Below are 17,557 nucleotides of genomic sequence, written 5' to 3'. Positions count from 1 at the left end.
AAAATAAAATAAAATAAAATAATATAAAATATAAAATAAATTAAATTAAATTAAATTAAAATAAAATAAAATAAAATAAAATAAAATAAAATAAAAATTAAAAATGAAATGAAATGAAATGAAATAAAAATAAAATAAAATAAAAACAAAAAATAAAAACACACGAGAGGAAAAACACACTACGGATAAGCATCAGGATATTTAAAGTAGAGAGTTAAATATCCTGACACCAGTTGGGATGAAGGACCTTCTATAACGCTCCGTCCTACACTGGGGGTGCCTGAGCCACTGAAGGAGCTGCTCCTCCACGGTCAGGTGCAGTGGGTGGAGAGCGTTGTCCCTGATGGAGGATAGTCTGGAGAGTGTCCTCCTCTCTCCCACCTCCTCCACCGAGTCCAGCGAGCGGCCCAGGACAGAGCCTCGTGACCAGCCTGTTCAGTCTCTTCCTGTCCCGGTCCGTGATGCTGCTCCCCAGCAGACAAGAGCGTAGTGGATAGCAGAGGCTACCACAGAGTCATAAAAGGTCCTTAGTAGTGGTCTGCACACTCCGAAGGACCTCAGTCTCCCCAGGAGGTTACATTTGCAATATTGTGCATTAACAGTTCATCTGACGGAGAAGTGAGTCTTCATTTCACACTCGGGGGGGAAAAAAAAGTAATATTTATATTGAATAATATAGATTTATAAATATATGCCTCAGTGATTTGCTGCTCCATTTCACCTTCACAAACATGTTTTTACATTTATTTACATACAGGTTATTATGATAGAAAACACCTCGAATATGTATATATTATATGTATACATATGACTGCACATTATATGCTTGATAGTACCATTTAAAAAAAAGTACTTTTAAATGGCTTAAGAATGTCATGCTGGTGAAACAAAATGCAATTTATTAAATAACTATTTTTAAAATAGCAGCTGTGATTCTTTTTCAACACCACCAAATAAAAAAAATATCCATTTTATTTTTGCATTAGAAGCCATTCATAGGAATTTGTTTTAATATAGAAATAAATATATTCTACTTACCTGTGGGATGAAGGTAAAGTTTTGTATGACTGCAACATCCCTGCTTAAGAGCACCATAGCAGTCATTTTAAAAGGCAAATGTTATGCTGGTGAAATATATATATATATATACACCTTATAATAATTAATATTTAAAAATATTGTGATTGACCGGCGTTTGCCACTTTACCAAAAAAAAATCCTGTACATGTAGTACACAATTCTGTTATCTGGGGCTGAAGGTAAGGTCTGATATAAATAAATAAATACGATTCCTGCTCTAGTGTACTATAAAAATGTACCTTTAAAGGGCTTGAGAATGTCATGCTGGGGAACAAATAATACAATTTATAAATATTTAAAAAAAAAAAATGCTTTTGTGATTTACCAGCTTTTTCCAATCATCACACAATTAAACCCATTTTATTTTGCATTGGAGGCAATAAACATACTATAATACTTTAATAAAATACATGGCAAGTGTATTGAAGTGTACTATAAAAATGTACCTTTAAAGGGCTTGAGAATGTCATGCTGGGGAACAAATAATACAATTTATAAATAATTATTTAAAAAATATATGCTTTTGTGATTTACCAGCTTTTTCCAATCATCACACAATTAAACCCATTTTATTTTTCTTGCATTGGAGGCAATAAACTACTATAAATACTTTAATAAAATACATGGCAAGTGTATTGAAGTGTACTATACAACAAAAAAACATTTAAAAGGCTAAATAATGTTGATGCTGGTGAACAATTACAATTCATTTAATTAAATAATACATGTTATAAATAAGAAAAAGATACTCGTCAGTTTTTCACTTTACTACAAAAATAATCCTGTGTCGTTTTTACCTTAGAGGCAAAAAACAGGAATTATTTAATAATAATATTTATAAATTCTACTTACCTGGTACAACTGCAACCTTCCTCGTGTACCATTGAAAAGATTTGGCTCGAGAATGCACAGAGATGCATAAGTCATCATCATTTTAAATTATTTCTTTATTTATATATATATTTATTCATCTCAGTTTGGTTGATATTCTTTTTAAACATCGTTGTTGCACTTTAGTATTTTTGTACTGAACAGAAATAAACATAAAAACAAGGAGGCAAGAAAAAAAGAAAAATGTAACCCATCAAAAAGAAAAGAAAAAGTAACAGAAGCAGAGCTGGCTTGTTGAGGTGGATCTGGAGAAGAACGATGTTTTGGGAAGTCTGTAACACAACAGTTACTCATCGGCGTGATGGTTTTAAAGCAGCTCTCGCCTCCACATCGAGCACAATCATCTTCCATCGTCTCTTCCTGCGAGCCTCCTGTGATTTCCACACACACGGTTCGAACGAGACGACACACCTCTGCCGTCTTTACCCGACATTTGGAAACAAAAGACTGGAGCTTTAATTTGCTTCCTGTGACGACACCCCGGGCACCTCTGATCTGTTTTGACAACAGAAAAACAGGTTCAAGCTCGACACCAGAGGTCACAGGATTTGGAAAGAACAAAAGATGCACGTCTGAGTAAAATGTCATAGGTCCGTCTAGATTCATCGCTCGATCCGAGCCGCCCCGACAAACAGGAAATGTCGTGGTGCAAACCAAAAAAAAAAAAGCACTGCATGACGTCAACAACTTTTTTTTTTGTTTTGTTTTGTTTTTTAGTTTTAAGCATATAATAGGCCAACCGTGCAAACAGGATCTGGATTTTGGCGAGATCTACTCTTTGTACTCACGTTTATCCGGCTGGCAAACTACAGACTTCAACACCGAGGGGGTGATAATAAAGCAGAAATGACGGAGAGTCAAGGATGCTTGTTTTTGTTTTTTTTCCCAGTCCCTCAGTGCTGTGCTTTGGATCGACTCAGGGAACTGAGTAGTAGAGATTGTGGTAGTCCAAGACCGGCACGCTTTTTTTTGTTTCTCTTGCTCGAAAAAAGCTTCTTTTTTTTTTTTCTTTCAACATCCATGGAAGTCCAATTCGATTCATCTCCGTCCAAAGACACTTCCTTTGACAGGAAAATCCAGAAAAATGAGATCAAGTCACTGTTAATAAAATGCAGCAAATCCTCTACTTCCAAAGCTAGTGGGAAGAAAGGCAGACATTTAAAGAGGGGGGGGAATAAAGACCCGACGGTCGGGTACCGGTCGAGTCGCTCTCTCCGCGTTGAGGCTGGTCCAGAAGGGTTCTAGTCCACGTGATCCGCCGAGGTCACAAAATGTGGAGGATCACGGCGGGTGATTGAAGTCGGATTAAAGATGTGGGGACGTCCTCCTTCGCACTTTGATATGTCAGCTATTTTACAGGTTATTCCCTTTGTTTGTTTGTTTTTTTTCTCCTTCCAAGTCTTGTGTAGCACCCGAACAAAGCCCGACCCTGTAAAGCCTGCGACAGACACGCTCATAAAACAGAAAAAACGGGCTCGACATGAATGACAGTCACGACAATAACAGTTGAAATGATTCTTTTTAAAGCAAAAAAAAACAAACTAGAACTTCCGCCTCGTATTCAAGTGTCAATAGAATAATATTTAAACAGAACAATCCTTTTTTTAACGACACAGAAAGAGCCACATCCCTTCTCTGTCCTCTCTCTCTTTTGGCTAGAAATCTCAAGGTTTTACACAAAAGAACAAACTTGCAAAACATCAGAAATGAAGGATGATAAAACGATAACACTGTAAAAAAAAAAAAACTGCCAGGAAACATCTAAAACAGTTAAAAAACAAAAGAATACAGAAAAGCAACAGCGTTCTATACATGGCGTAACTGTACAAGAAAAGGAGGAAATGCACGACAAGGATGAGATGGATTGAAACAACGGGGGTGGGGCGGGGTCAAAGGTCATCGTAGAGGGGAGATAGCTTGAACCCAAAGTGCAGAATAGATAAAACGATATTCTCTTGCTTTCAACAAATAACATCTCTCTTCTTTAATTATAATAATATCCATTAGAATAAAAACATCTTGTACAGAATACAGTAATAACAACATGAGTAACAATAATGACCTCATGGACAATAAAACATCAAATAAAAGAGTTTTTTTCGCGATAAAAACGTCAACTGAACGAGAGCTGGTTCGTCACCGCGATGACTCTCCGTCTTTGGAGAAGGTTTGGTTTCGCTCGGGAGCGCCGGGAGGTTACAGCTCGCTCCGGAATGATCTGCTGCAGACGACGAGGAGCGGACTGAACCTCCACCCCCCCACCCCGGCCCCCTCGCTTCATCCTCAGCTATGAATGCAAAAAAACATGTGTGTGTGTGTGTGTGTGTGTGTGTGTGTGTGTGCGCACGAAACAAACACGCACAATACTTTGGATCGGTGGCAGCGCTGCTTATGTTTTCCTTTGTGTCGTTGAACTTCATGTTCCTGTAGGTGTGACGGTCCTTTTTGGCCTAAGAGGCACGTAATGACGCAAACGTGGGAGACCATGAAGAGCGGGGTCAAGGGGGCGCAGGGGGGGGCGGGAGGGGGAGGGTCTCGGGAAGAAGGAAAGGTCAGAAGGGGGGGGGAACGACGACACGCACGCAATCGGAGCTGGGATGAAGATCCACGCGGGGATGATTGCTGGATGTCTTTGCGGAAAGAAATGCTGGCACTTTGACCTTCGGTATCCCAGGTGGCACATGTGACCCCCCCCCTCCCCATCTCCCCACCTCCCACCCCCCAACCTACCTACCTACACACTGCCACTCTCTCATACTGACTGCCCTCCCGCGGTACAGATGGAGACAGACAGATGAACGTAAGACGCCCCCTGCTGGGGGCAGGCGGTGGCTGTGGTTTGGCGTGATGCTAGTCAACTCAAGTCAACACAACTTAAGGATGGTTGATACGAACCAAAAGCTCACAGGGTGAACCTGCGGGGAAGACAAGGACAGGGTTAGATTTGTGATCAAAAGGTGAGGTCGATTCGTTCCACAGTGGGAACGTTTGAATAGGTCAGGGTTCAAAGTTAAAAAAAAATCCATTCATGATCTTTCGGTGTTTTAAAGACCATTAACATGCAGTTCAAGGTATGTTAAAGCAATGTTTTTCAACCTTTTTTGAGCCAAGGCACACTTTTTCCATTGAAAAAAAAATCACGAGGCACACCACCACCTACAATGTTGAAAAAAGGTACTATGTAGATCCCTTTTTACGACTGCACATCAACCAATCGGGCCAATGACCATTTGATTGACATACATAGCAGCCAATCTCAGCTCTCTTCTCTTTTATTTATAGATAAATAATTGTTTTTGACTAATTAGGTCAATTTGATATTCTCCCACGGCACACCTGACGATCTCTCAAGGCACTTGGTTGAAAAACACTGTGTTAAAGTATTATTTTAATTGACAAAGCTCGTGAACAAATGGTCAATAGAGACACGATGACGTATTGACGACTCACCTGCGCTAGACCCCTGCTTGCTCCATGCTGTACTGCAGGTCAGGGGGCTTGTAGGTGAGGAGCATGTCACTGGTGCACGAGGAGGGGTAACAGGACGCTGCATGGAGCTCCTCTTCCACGTCACACACTGTGGGGGGAAAACGCAATTCATTTAGGGTTGATTTTCATTGGTTAATAACAAGAGTCTTCTTGCTTCGCCGACCTGATTCTTCCCGCTGGCGCAGCTGCTGACTTCCCGTCAGCGAGGTTTGGCTGAGAATGTCCGACATGCGAGCGGAGCTGAGAGCTTTGCCGGCCAACAGGCTCATCCCAGACATGGGCTCAGACTGATCCTGGAATTGATTGAGAGTGACGCATTGAAACATGGACTCGGCGGCAGGTTCGCAAGACAAATAAAGGGGAAAAAAAAGTTGCCTTTTGAGATCATTTTCAATTGTTTTATCCAAATAGTCGGATGGTGTTTTCGATCTTTTAGCCGTCTGAGTTGCTTTTCAAACATAAAAATTTGACATTTGTGATGTGATTTTTTATTCTATGGCGTCTCAATATATCTTAATCATCAACATGTTTGTCCTCTATCACACACTTACCACACAAAAATCCTCTAATTCAACAGAATTATTTTTCTATTTGTTCCTTATCTTGAACACTAAAATCTTCATAAGTCACTATATCAACAGACACATTAATCTACGTGATCGCTTAAGAAGACAGAATGTTAAAAACATGTTTAAAAACAACAAGTGATGTTTTTGTAAAAATAGGAACCGCGATGTTTTGCCCTCTTATTACCATGTTTGATCAACATTAAAGAACACGGTCACCTAGGGGTGCCTAGAATACAGTTTATGTTGCACAGGAAAAATAATCATAAAAGTATTATAATTGAATCAGAGCTAGTAGGTTTATAGTTTAACACATTAAGAACATTTTAAAATGACATTGACGCTTATTCGTAGCTGGTAAAAAGCTGTATGTTCCAGTAGAAACATTTTCATTACCTTATTTTACATTTATATATCGTCACGGTGAAGGGATTTATTTAATACACGCGTATTAATCCCAGGAAAGATTGTCCTCCTCTCACTCACATAGGCGTCATCGCATGTCTGGATGGTGTGGTGGCGCTGTAGCTGTCCACGGGATCTGTAGTTGTCATTTTGGGAACCTCGCGAATAGCCGACGCCGTTATGATCGGGCACCTCCATGGCCTGCCCCTGGGTTCTGCACTCCACATGCTCAGGTTCTGAAAATAAAATGAGTTTGGAAAATGTAGTTAATAATAGTAAATGATAAACACAGAAGACTATTGAAATAAATCAGTGCCATAAAAATATTGGATTTAACATTAAAATGTTTTAAAAATATAAAGTTTTCAAGTATTAAATTGTTGTTGAACTGAATTTAATTTTTAATTTTTAAATAAATTAAAAAAAATGAAATTAAGGTTTTTTCACATATTATGTTATACTTATTCCAATAATATATACAGTATATATATTTTTCAATATTTTTTATTCATAGCCTTTTGAATTCAACATAAGAATGTTGTTATAATTATGCCATAAGAAAATTCCAGAAGAGCTACTTTAAAAATCAAAAATGAACTAAATACATTTTTAATATACAAATTATTGAATTAAATTATCCAATACATTTAAAAAAAAAAAAAAATCAACCTCTCAACGTATAAATTATTGATTAATAATTGATTAATTATTTAAACACTGTGTGATTTTAGATAAAATACCTCAAAGTTCGGACATTTGAAATGTTTAATTCAACCATTTAATATTCCGATGGCTCTAATATAAACCCATAAAACTATAAAAATGATAATTTCTTGTTGGAAAAGTTTACCTCTGCTCGCAGAAGCGGGCCTGATGAAGCCATGCCTGTGTGTTGGGGAGTTGTAAGGAGGGGTTCCTCCTCGCGGCGGCCCGAGCAGCTCATGACCTTCCACAGCCTTCACCAGCAAACCCTCGTGTGTGTGATGGTAGCCGGCCGGCAGGTCGTCGTCGTCGTCCTCCTCCATGCTCTCGGAATGGGGCAGGCCCTGCGGCGGCGGCTGCTGCTGGACTTCCTGGGGCTGGATCTGGAGGAGGTGGTGGTAGTGTTGGTTTCCCGGCGCCCCCCCTTGAGCCGCCGCCGGCTCCAGCGTCTCCCCTTGACTCAGCTGGCGCAGGAGCAGCAGCTCGCCGTACTCCTGCGGCGAAGCGCTGGGGGTCGTGGGCGGGACGGGTCGTGGGCTCTGTCTCTTTAAGAGGGCGGCCAAGTCCTGGGGCGACAGCCGGGGGTCGGCGTGGCCCGTCAACGAGTGGCGGGGGGACAGGAGACCCTGGAGCGTGGGAGTCACGTGTTGCTGCGGGGGACGGTATTCCAGGGGTGTCGGGGAGAGCAGGGCCTGCTGTAGTGTTGATGGGGTGCCATAGTTGACGGAGCCTACAGCGCCGCTCGGGAAGCCGCCTTCCAGGCCGGGGACGTTTAGGGTGCCCTGTATGTAGGGGTTGTACGAGCCGACGACACCGCCCCGTGAGCCGACGTCCCCAGAGAAGATGTTGGGGTTGAACTGGGCCTGCTCGTAGGCGGACGTGAAGCGACCGAGGCTCCGACTGAATGGAAAAGCAAACGCCGAGTTAAACGGAGAATTTCTAAACGACATTGATCAACCGAGGTCACGAAAGGTAGAACTAAAGATTTCTTTTCACTGAGAGGAATAAATATAAAGACGGTGTGATTGCTTAAATCAGGAGTGTCAAACTCAATCACACAAGGGACGAAATATTTGAACAGTCCAAGTCGCGGGCCAAACAAAATCTATATCTACACACCAGGAAGTGTGAGTGATTTTTTCTTTTCATTGTATATAAGGTTCAACTTATTATCCCAGTTTCCAGTTTTACTCGTTTAATTAACACCCGTAATCTCTCTCTTCTTGTTTTTTTAATTTATTGGATTATTTAATTCAATAATTGGTATAATCTGTATATAGTTTATTTTTATTTTGTATTTTTTAAAGTAGTTCTTCTGGGATTTTCTAACTATACCTTTGTTTTTTAAAAATTTAAAAGGCTATAAATACAAAATATTGAATTTAAAAACATTTTTTTTATTATTGGAATCAGTAAAACAAACTATATGTGAAAAACCTCAATTCCTTTTTTTTTAAATTAAGTTAAAAATTAAAACAGTACCATATGGAAGTCTATCAGAGTCATGAGAAAATTGAATGTTTTAATTTAACTGGATTTCAAATCTAGAACCTTTGATTTTTTTTCATTAAATATTTATTTTGTTTTTTAGCATCGAATTATCATTTTTTAGTTTAATATAATACAACAATTTCTTTATTAAAAGGTTACATTTGTCCGTTCTTTTTAATACAAATTCCAGCCAATCGATCACGTGATGAACCTAAAATCCCACAATCAAGTAGCTCTGTACTCTGTGCTGTTGGTTTTGTTTGCTGGCTCTAAACTTTTGATAATGAATTATAAAAAAATTGAAATAAAAAATAAAATAGAAATGAAATTATGAAACTGAGTATAAAAAAATAAAATGTTGAAAAGATTACCTTTTTTTAATTCAATTAATATTTGCCCCTTGGCCATGAGTTTTGACACATTTGTCTTAAATCATGGAGGAAAATACTCCCTCTACGCTAGAGTCTTAAAGACTTTCCTCAGGGAAAAGAAAAGATGCTACACATGGAGGCTAAACGTCTTACTGATGGACAAATGCACCACCGAGACACAAACATCCAGTCACTCACCCAAATACAATGAGGTGTTGAATGAGTTGATGAAATCCCAACGAGCCACGGGAGACATTTATAGTATCATGTCAACACAGTAAAGTCAAAGTATATTGAACGGAGGATGATGGAATTGAAGGTGAAATCATGAATTTAAGTTTGAAGCAGCAGCGAGATATACATTTAAAAAAAAAAGAAAAAAAAAAAAAGTTTGGCAATCATCTGTAGGTGGTGAGATGGGGGTTCGGGGTCACCTGTGTGTCTCAGCGTTGTCCGCACTCAGCTGCTTCCCAAGAACTCTGTGTCCGCACGGTGTTGACAAAAACCCCTGCCTCTGTGACCCTCCTCCCAACTCCACCTCCTGCACCTGAATGGTCACCTGTTCCAACAGTTGCCGGTCAATAATCAACATAAAAAACAAAACATTTTAAACATAAGAAGATGAGAAGTGAACCTGCTGCTGTTGAGGAACGCCCTGGGTGAGCGGGACCGTGGGCCGCACAGACGCTGCTTGCTGATTGGGCGCCAGGGAGCCTCTGGGAAGGCTGTTGGGGGGTGGACTCGCGCTCTGACCCTGGTACAGTGCCGAGGCAGCGTGCTGGTATTGTACAGGGGCTGGACCTGTCGGAAGATAAATGCATGTCAAGAAAAAGTGAATCACAATTAAACCAAGAGGAGAGAAAAGGTTTGTTAGTCGCTTTTTCCATCTTATCGATAGTATTGATTAGAAGCACCAGTGGCGAACAGGTGGGATTCGTTATTCAATCAAATTCCTCAATAAACTGGAGATACTTGCCTGCACGCTACAACTTAAAAAAGTAAAAAGAAAGACCTTTTGGAAAAAAGGAACATGATCCACTCAGTAGAAAAATATTGATAAACTTAAAAATCGTTTAATATCAATATGGTATCATGACTAATAGTATTGCAGAACTGTATTGATTCTTGATGAACCACTTACAGGCAAATATTGAAGGAGGAATTTTAACAGTCAATAAATATTTAACTAATTTTGTTTATCCCCTAGAAATCCTGCTAAATTTCTTTATTGTAAAATACAAACATATGCTATGACAATGCTGCTATGCCAATTTCATACAGTGAAATACCTTTAAATAAATACACATACATAAATAAATAAACATCATGTTGTTGGACCTGTACCGTGATACGAATCATCCGATTTCTGCCAATACTCGAGATAAAAAAGAGAGATAACCAAGCCTGCTCATTGTTAGAGGCGTGTATCGGCAAGAATGTGGCGAAACGATACGCATCACGATACATGGGCAACGATACACTATATTGCGATATATTGTGACACTGTAGCAACAAGGAAATATTTGTAGAATTGTCCCTAGGACTTGACTCTTGGCATATTTTGGTTTCAAAACAAATTCTGCAACACCAAAGATCATCTTCAAAAACTGCTGGAGTCAACTGTATCCTCTTGTCCTTAGTCATCAGCTGACAGGACGTAATGACTGCTACCATCTAGCAGCTGGAAGTAAACAATTTATTGAATTGTAAACCATAAAATAACTATAAAATGGGATTTGAAAGCTTAATAATGAAATAAATAAATGATTAAAACAAAACGGAGCGCTGTTGAATATCTATACTGTGAAAAAAAGATTGGGTTTAAGTGCATCTTTTTTTTGTTACACCCTTACATATTAAGTCTGACTGTATACAAATAGCTACTTGTTGTAATCTGCAATGTTATATTCTTTAAATGGTTATAGCAGAACTTCTTATTTTATTTATTTTTTATTATTATTTAATGTTTTTTATTTATAAATATGCTGGGTTGGAAAATTTAAAGTTTACATTTTTTTTTGTTTGGTCAACATAATTATCCTTCAGGCCATTTCAACTTTTCAACTCTTGCTCCAAAGTGAGAAAACATGTTTTACACACTGGTCCAGTAAATACACATTCCTTTCAATGGACACAAACACACTCGACACACTCAGGAGAAGCAACAAATCATCGCGGCTTCAAGGCGTGAGAGAGCATAACTACATTTTTAAACCTCGGGTTCATCACTCAACTTTGCAGTTAAAGTTAACAAACAAAAACCTGTCTCTTCAAAGTGAAACCACACGTTTAATATGTATAACATGGAGGAGCTACAAACCATGCGCTTGCATCATCCCTGCAGAGCTGGGTGGAGAGTTCTGGTTGGGCTGTCTGAAGAGGTGGTTGCTGGGATGTGTGGGTGGAGGGCTGGATGGCTGGATGTGCAACCTTTGAAAAGACAACAGAGTTTTTACTCATCACAACTCCTCAAGTATGAAGGTTTTCACTTGAAATTCAGAAGCAAGAGCTTGCCTTTGCAGCTGGTGGGTGAGGTGACTGGGCTGGCTCTCTCCGTGGCCTAGAGACAGACCCTGAAAAATCAAGTGACAAGAAATGTTTGGCCATTATTTATATACTGTGAAAAAAACGCAATGAACACTGAAGCCTCTATACAATTGTTGAAATCTATAATCTCTTCCCTGAACTTATCTTACATCTGTATGCATCAGAATATCAACATAAACATTACTTTGATTTAACGACAACCATTTAAGTAAGTAAGTAAGTAAAGGGCCACACTTTGGCCTTAAGTTTGACATATTTATATGAAACGGTTTGTTTAAAATTGTAGTTATTTTAGGAAAGGTAGCGAAAAACTTGAATGCAGATATAATTATTGTTTCATTTTTAACATCAACTGCGGTTAAAGGACTTGTCAACTTGTGTCATATTTTTGCCCCCGAGCGACATGTTTGAAGAAAGGACAATATAAAGCCACATTTATTATCATTGAGCTAAATTTAAACATCATTTAAATTGTTTCCAAAAAAGGTTCACCAATATTTAATCTGGAAAAGAAAAGTTAAATTAAATAAAAACCTCTTAAAATACTGATAATCATTGGAACCCAAGTTTTTAAATTGTATGTAACGCAATTGATGTGAGGCAATAGAAAAATGAATTTTGTAAAAAGAAAAATCATAACAAAGTCCTTTTACAGCAATATTCGATTTTTTTTTCTACGACCTAGGCAGCATTAAATGTTGACATAAACTGCTATATTTCCTTCCTACCTGGATTTGCTGGTGGAGGATTTGTTGCTCTTGCTGGTAGAGGATATGCTGTTGCTGGGTGTGCTCTAGGAATCGCTCATCCTGCTGGGCAGCATACAGTTTCTGGAGCTGCTCACACTCCTACGGGAAAAAGAAAAAAAAACATTAATCCAGCAGGAAACTTGAATCTTTTACTTCCTCTTAACTTAAAAGGCAGCAAATTAAAAAATAATAATAATTTAGAGTATACATTTTGGAATTATTGTAATTAAAATATCAAACTCTACGTTAAAAGAAAAAAATCATTAATTTAGAAAACGCATTATTTTGATTAAATTATAAATATTATTTAATAGTAATGAAAACCTTAGAATAACGTATCAATTTTAATAAAAGGTTCAGCCTCAACATTTGAAATGTTAAATTAAACGATTAAATATCCTGATGGCACCGATATACTTCCGAAGATACAGTTTAGTAACAGTAGGATTTAAAAAGTGTGTCTAGCGCCGCTGATTAGTAAAAAAAACCGGTAAAACAATTAATAAATACAGAAAGATCTCCTAAGTACTACATTTACAAGTCATATGTATTTGGCAGAAGTGAGACAGGGGCGTTTAAGGTGTCTTTCAGTGATAGGGTTGTAGGTGTAATCTCTCTTTGACCATATTATCCTTCTTAGCCCGGGGTCATGATCCGTGTGCGTCAATACACGCATCCGCCGTGAACACGGCGACCGTCTTATCCTTACAAATTCCATCCACCTTGGCGAGCTAATCCCATTGCGCCGTCAGCGACAAGGATGAAAGGTCTCGCTCGGGCGAAAGGCGTTTCCAGGCCTCAGACCTGAGATGACCTCGGCACAAGTGCTACGTGTGAGGCCTGAGGTGCTGACGCAGCAGTCGCCTGATGGAAATGATTGACTTACTGCCACCACTTACTGACTTAGGGAAGTTACTTCTTATGTAGTGGCGGATCACCGTCTGCAGTCTCACCTTCGTTTTTTTTTAGTTTTTTTTTTTACAAGCAGTACTATATGTTTTAATGTATTATAGAAAGCTTCAACATTGAAGCTCCTCTTCTTTGTTTACACTGTTACAAATTGTATTTGAACAGTGGATAAATATTAACAATACATAGCACTTATAAACTGTATTAACTGCAGTGGATACAAAACTCTGCAGCCAGAATTCTGAGCTGCTCTAGTAGAAGAACTCACATTTCTCCGATCCTTAAAACTCTTCACTGGCTGCCAGTTTCTTTCAGGATCAACTTTAAAATTCTGGTTCTTACTTTCAGATCTATTCATGGTCAGACCTTCCATCAGTGATCTGATCCAGACTTACACCCCAGCTCGGGCTCTGAGGTCTGTGGATCAGAATCTACTGATGGTTCCTGAACTTCAGGACCAGAGGAGAGAAATCCTTCGAGACTGTTGCTCCTAAGCTTTGGAACCATCTCTGTGTTTGATGATCTACTGACAACAATACTGTTTAAATTATACATCCATGTTGCCATGTCATGAGTGACCGACAGCTGCGATTGGTTGGCTGGGCGGCAAAGCATCAACGTAAGGTAACCGTTACCGAGAAGGTGTCAAAGATGGATGGTACCGCAATTTGAAATTTGCAAGTAAATGTTATAAATATTAAATAGTGATAAATAAATGGTCACTAGTTCACAGATTTCCGAACCCCCGCAATAAACGAGGGGCCACACAATCTTAACATTTCACCATTTGAATAGACTCATTCACATGAACCATCACATATGAAGTGGTACCTGCTTCAGTTGCTTTATGAGGCTGCTGTTCTCTAATTGAGCCTTGAAGGCCTGGATGGTGGCGGCGCCGTCTGAAAATCTTCTGACAGGAGAGAAGCGCTCCATGGGCAGATGAAGGGTGTTGCAGTCTTTATAGCTGGATCTAGCCACACATGACATCAATGAGACAAACACGCACACACATGAAAGGTTTGACAAGCAGTAACACTCTCACCTCAATTGACCAACCTTGAATGCTTCAGTTAACGGTTATATCACCATTTTTTTTTTATCATTTTTTACTAAATTCGATGAGTGAAAATTGCTATTTTACCAATTTAAAAGTACAATCTTCAAATGTTTTATACATAATACAATGACAATCTGTGTTTTTGCCCAAACAATGATTTGTATTTGCTTATAAAATGTTTGCAAAAGCCTCTTAAAATTATAATCCTTGAAATCTATGGAGAGGATGAAAAAAAAAAAAGAAAAAAGGCACATGATCTAAAAGTCCAAGTTACACCCAGCCGCTATTAACTTTCAGGACAAATTTAATAATTAAATTCAGGCTTAGTATTTAATATTACATCTTTCCAAGATATTTTAATTCAATTTAGTTCATGGTTATTCTTGTTTGACTGTTATCTCCAATCAAATTCTTCGTTTTTTTTTAATGAAATATGAAATATAAAATATATATATTTTCTTTATAATGCCGTTATTAGAGTTGAATACATGCTGAAAAAAATGTAGGCACACACACACACACACACACACACACCTGAAAGGTGAGAGAATCAGTTGGTAAACACTTTGTAAACATTTGGACCTACATTTTCTAACTTTGAATGATCCAATAAACCGTAATAGAATAATTTTTTTGTGTTAGTTATTTTAAGTCCAGAATAAATGTAAAACAATGTTCCCCTTTTCAAAGTAAAACAGTACATTCTGTAAATATAATATATAAATGACAAAATATAAAAAATATTTTTCTGGCCAATGAAGGTTTTTGGTTTTGAAAATGTCTGCAAAAAGACTCGTATGATAAAATAAACCCACAAGATGTCTTGTTTAAACCCATTGAAAATATGAATATCCTTTATTCAAAAATTACACTTACCTTCTATTGATTTTTTTGCGAAATTCAATTAAAAAACAAACACTGTTCTAATAACACAAATACAGGCTTAACATTTAATATCTTCCAAGATATTAAACAAAATGTGTTTGTTGTTTGACTGTCACCATCTACTATCAAATTCAAAAAATCTGCTTGATTTCCTATATTTTTTAAACGTGTATTTTCTTCCTTTTTCTTTCTTTTTAATACTTCTAAATCTATACATATTCTGTATCGTTTAAAAATACATTTCCGTCATTAGACTTCAAGGCGTGCTTTACAAAATGTTACGTCATATGTGAAGGGTCATAATCTTTCTGCTAAAACAAAGGTGTTGTGGTACCCCTTGTGTCGTGCTTTACAAAATGTTACATCATATGTGAAGGGTCATAATCCTTCTGCTTAAACAAATGTGTTTGTGGAATCCCTTGTGTCATCCCTGGGTCAAGGAGAACGATCTCCCTGGCTTCCATAAATACATATGAAGTGGCAGAGGTCATTCAGCCTTGACCCAGAGACCACACAAGGGATACCACAAACACAATTTGTTTTCGGGGTCTCTTGGTCACCTTCACTCAGTAATTCTAACCCTTATGACAGCTTAAATTTAGAATAAAGGTGCATCAATCATTTTAGAGAACCGTTTTTAACGCACAATCCTAATCCTATTTCACACTGATTCTGTGAGCAAAAAAATTAACAATGAAATACATTTAAAAATACGTTATAGTAGTGATGGGTTGATGAAGCCTCATGATGAAGCATCAGTTGCTGAATCATGATTCCGTGTCCTAACTTTGAAACGCCACCAGATGGCGCTAATATTTGGCTCTGATCTACAAACTCAATGGCCGTCATGTTTATCCTGAGACATACCGCTCGACCGCAACTTGAAAAAATGGCGTCAAGCACTTTCATAATCTTTGCCCCCCTTTAGGTTTCTTTGGTGTCTTGTTGCACAAATTCATCTCAGACAGAGAGCGGGTGTGTCCCCTCACCGGGTGTGCGAGTCGGTTGCCCAGACCACCCTCTGGCGAGGGCCCTGGGGTCGCTGTGACTCTGCGGAGGGCTCGCCATGCGATGTGCTCATTAGCGGGTGCGTTGTGTGCCGCTTGGAGCGGTTCGCCAGGTACCTGGGCCGCAGGGAGGGAAGAGGGTGGAGGTTGGGGGGTGGGGGGGGTGAGGGTGATAAGACAGGAAGCAGCGCTGGTCAGCTCTCTGTCCTCATTGGCTAACAGAGAGGGGAGAGACCCACCTCTTTCTAGATTTGCCAATGGGTGCCATAATCAATATAAAGCAGCCAATCCATATAAAAGACATATAACAGCATTTCTTCATGGACAGAATCCAAAAGAATGAAGAAAGCTTTTTTTTTTGTCATTTAATGTTTGAATATATGAATTTTTGCAAGCTTTTTAAATTCAGGAAGGCTTTGTTGAGCTGAGAAAGGAGAGTTTGGCACTCACTGGAATAAGAAAAGGTCAAGCATTGGGCTGAAGTGAGCAACAGCAGGGCAGGGCTTGGTGGCAATAAATCCAGTTTTTTGGACCGGAGGAAAAAGGCAGGATGGTAGAGGGAGAGATGGGCTAAAGCACCACAGTCGAGAGGACACCCCCGCGGAAATAAAGCAGAGCAGCCAAACACACTCAGCAAAGACTACAGGAAGTGCTGTCGAAACGAGGTTGACCAGAAGCGACTCTTGAGGGCCTTACATCACCAAAACACCACATCAAGAGACACTTTTGACAAAAAAATAAAAAAATAAATGATAAAACTTTTTTTTTTCCCCAGTAGTCAGGAGTCCCAGCAAAACCAGTCTAGACAGCACATCTGTGAACTAGATCCCATCACCAAGAAGCCAAAGGGAAGTGTTACCTCTGGACTGCTTCTTGATCGGGCTCTCCATCAGAACCTTCTTCATCTACAGGAGCTACAGCAGGGATTGGGTGCTGTGGAAAAAGGATGAAATTCAGAATAAATAAATGAAATTTGGTATTTTACGTTTTTAGAAAATATATTTTTTAAATGCAACAGTAGTCGTTAACACTTGTTATCGTAGTAAGATGTTGATTTTATCCAAGTAACCCACTAAATGACTCAAATATATTTATTTATTCAACATATTTTTCGCACTGGAGTTAATTTAATTTTAATGAAATTCATATTGTAACAAAAAACAATTTGGGTACCAACCACTAAACCAGTCCTGCAGTTTGTACTCACTGGACTTGCAACAAGTGGTGATGGCCCCCGCGGTCTCTTCAGGAGCTGTGCATGCAGCTGGATGTTAGCCCCCCCATCTGAAGCTCTCCGACCCAGAGGACCCATGCCATTGAGCAGCTGCAGAGTGGGTGGCTGCAGTAAACTCTGCTCCTGGAGAACAAAAATCCATACCACGATATTAAAGCACAAAATATTCAA

At 38.9% G+C, this 17,557-nt stretch overlaps 1 protein-coding gene across 2 annotated transcripts in view; it reads right to left on the bottom strand.

The window, feature by feature from the left end:
- Positions 1 to 2,009: 2,009 nt before the first annotated feature.
- The window catches only part of sik3 (SIK family kinase 3), a 29,904-nt gene continuing 14,356 nt past the window's right edge, over positions 2,010 to 17,557 (bottom strand). The window contains exons 13-26 of one of the 2 annotated variants that reach the window (XM_087794860.1): positions 17,360 to 17,509; positions 17,012 to 17,085; positions 16,135 to 16,269; positions 14,032 to 14,173; positions 12,271 to 12,390; positions 11,510 to 11,568; positions 11,316 to 11,425; positions 9,630 to 9,796; positions 9,430 to 9,554; positions 7,282 to 8,033; positions 6,513 to 6,667; positions 5,624 to 5,753; positions 5,422 to 5,548; positions 2,010 to 4,886 (exon numbers count right to left, since the gene is read on the bottom strand). In XM_087794860.1, coding sequence (XP_087650986.1) covers positions 5,427 to 5,548; positions 5,624 to 5,753; positions 6,513 to 6,667; positions 7,282 to 8,033; positions 9,430 to 9,554; positions 9,630 to 9,796; positions 11,316 to 11,425; positions 11,510 to 11,568; positions 12,271 to 12,390; positions 14,032 to 14,173; positions 16,135 to 16,269; positions 17,012 to 17,085; positions 17,360 to 17,509 — 2,241 coding nt within the window. In that variant the 3' untranslated portion in view covers positions 2,010 to 4,886; positions 5,422 to 5,426. The remainder of the gene's footprint in view (positions 4,887 to 5,421; positions 5,549 to 5,623; positions 5,754 to 6,512; positions 6,668 to 7,281; positions 8,034 to 9,429; positions 9,555 to 9,629; positions 9,797 to 11,315; positions 11,426 to 11,509; positions 11,569 to 12,270; positions 12,391 to 14,031; positions 14,174 to 16,134; positions 16,270 to 17,011; positions 17,086 to 17,359; positions 17,510 to 17,557) is intronic. The other variant, XM_087794861.1, reaches the window with a different exon arrangement.

The sequence above is a fragment of the Callionymus lyra genome, chromosome 7 (genome assembly GCF_982586985.1).
Source record: "Callionymus lyra chromosome 7, fCalLyr1.hap1.1, whole genome shotgun sequence".
NCBI classification, from domain to species: domain Eukaryota; kingdom Metazoa; phylum Chordata; class Actinopteri; order Syngnathiformes; family Callionymidae; genus Callionymus; species Callionymus lyra.
The sequence above is the reverse complement of the archived record's forward strand: the minus strand, read 5'-3'. Positions and strand labels throughout refer to the sequence as shown.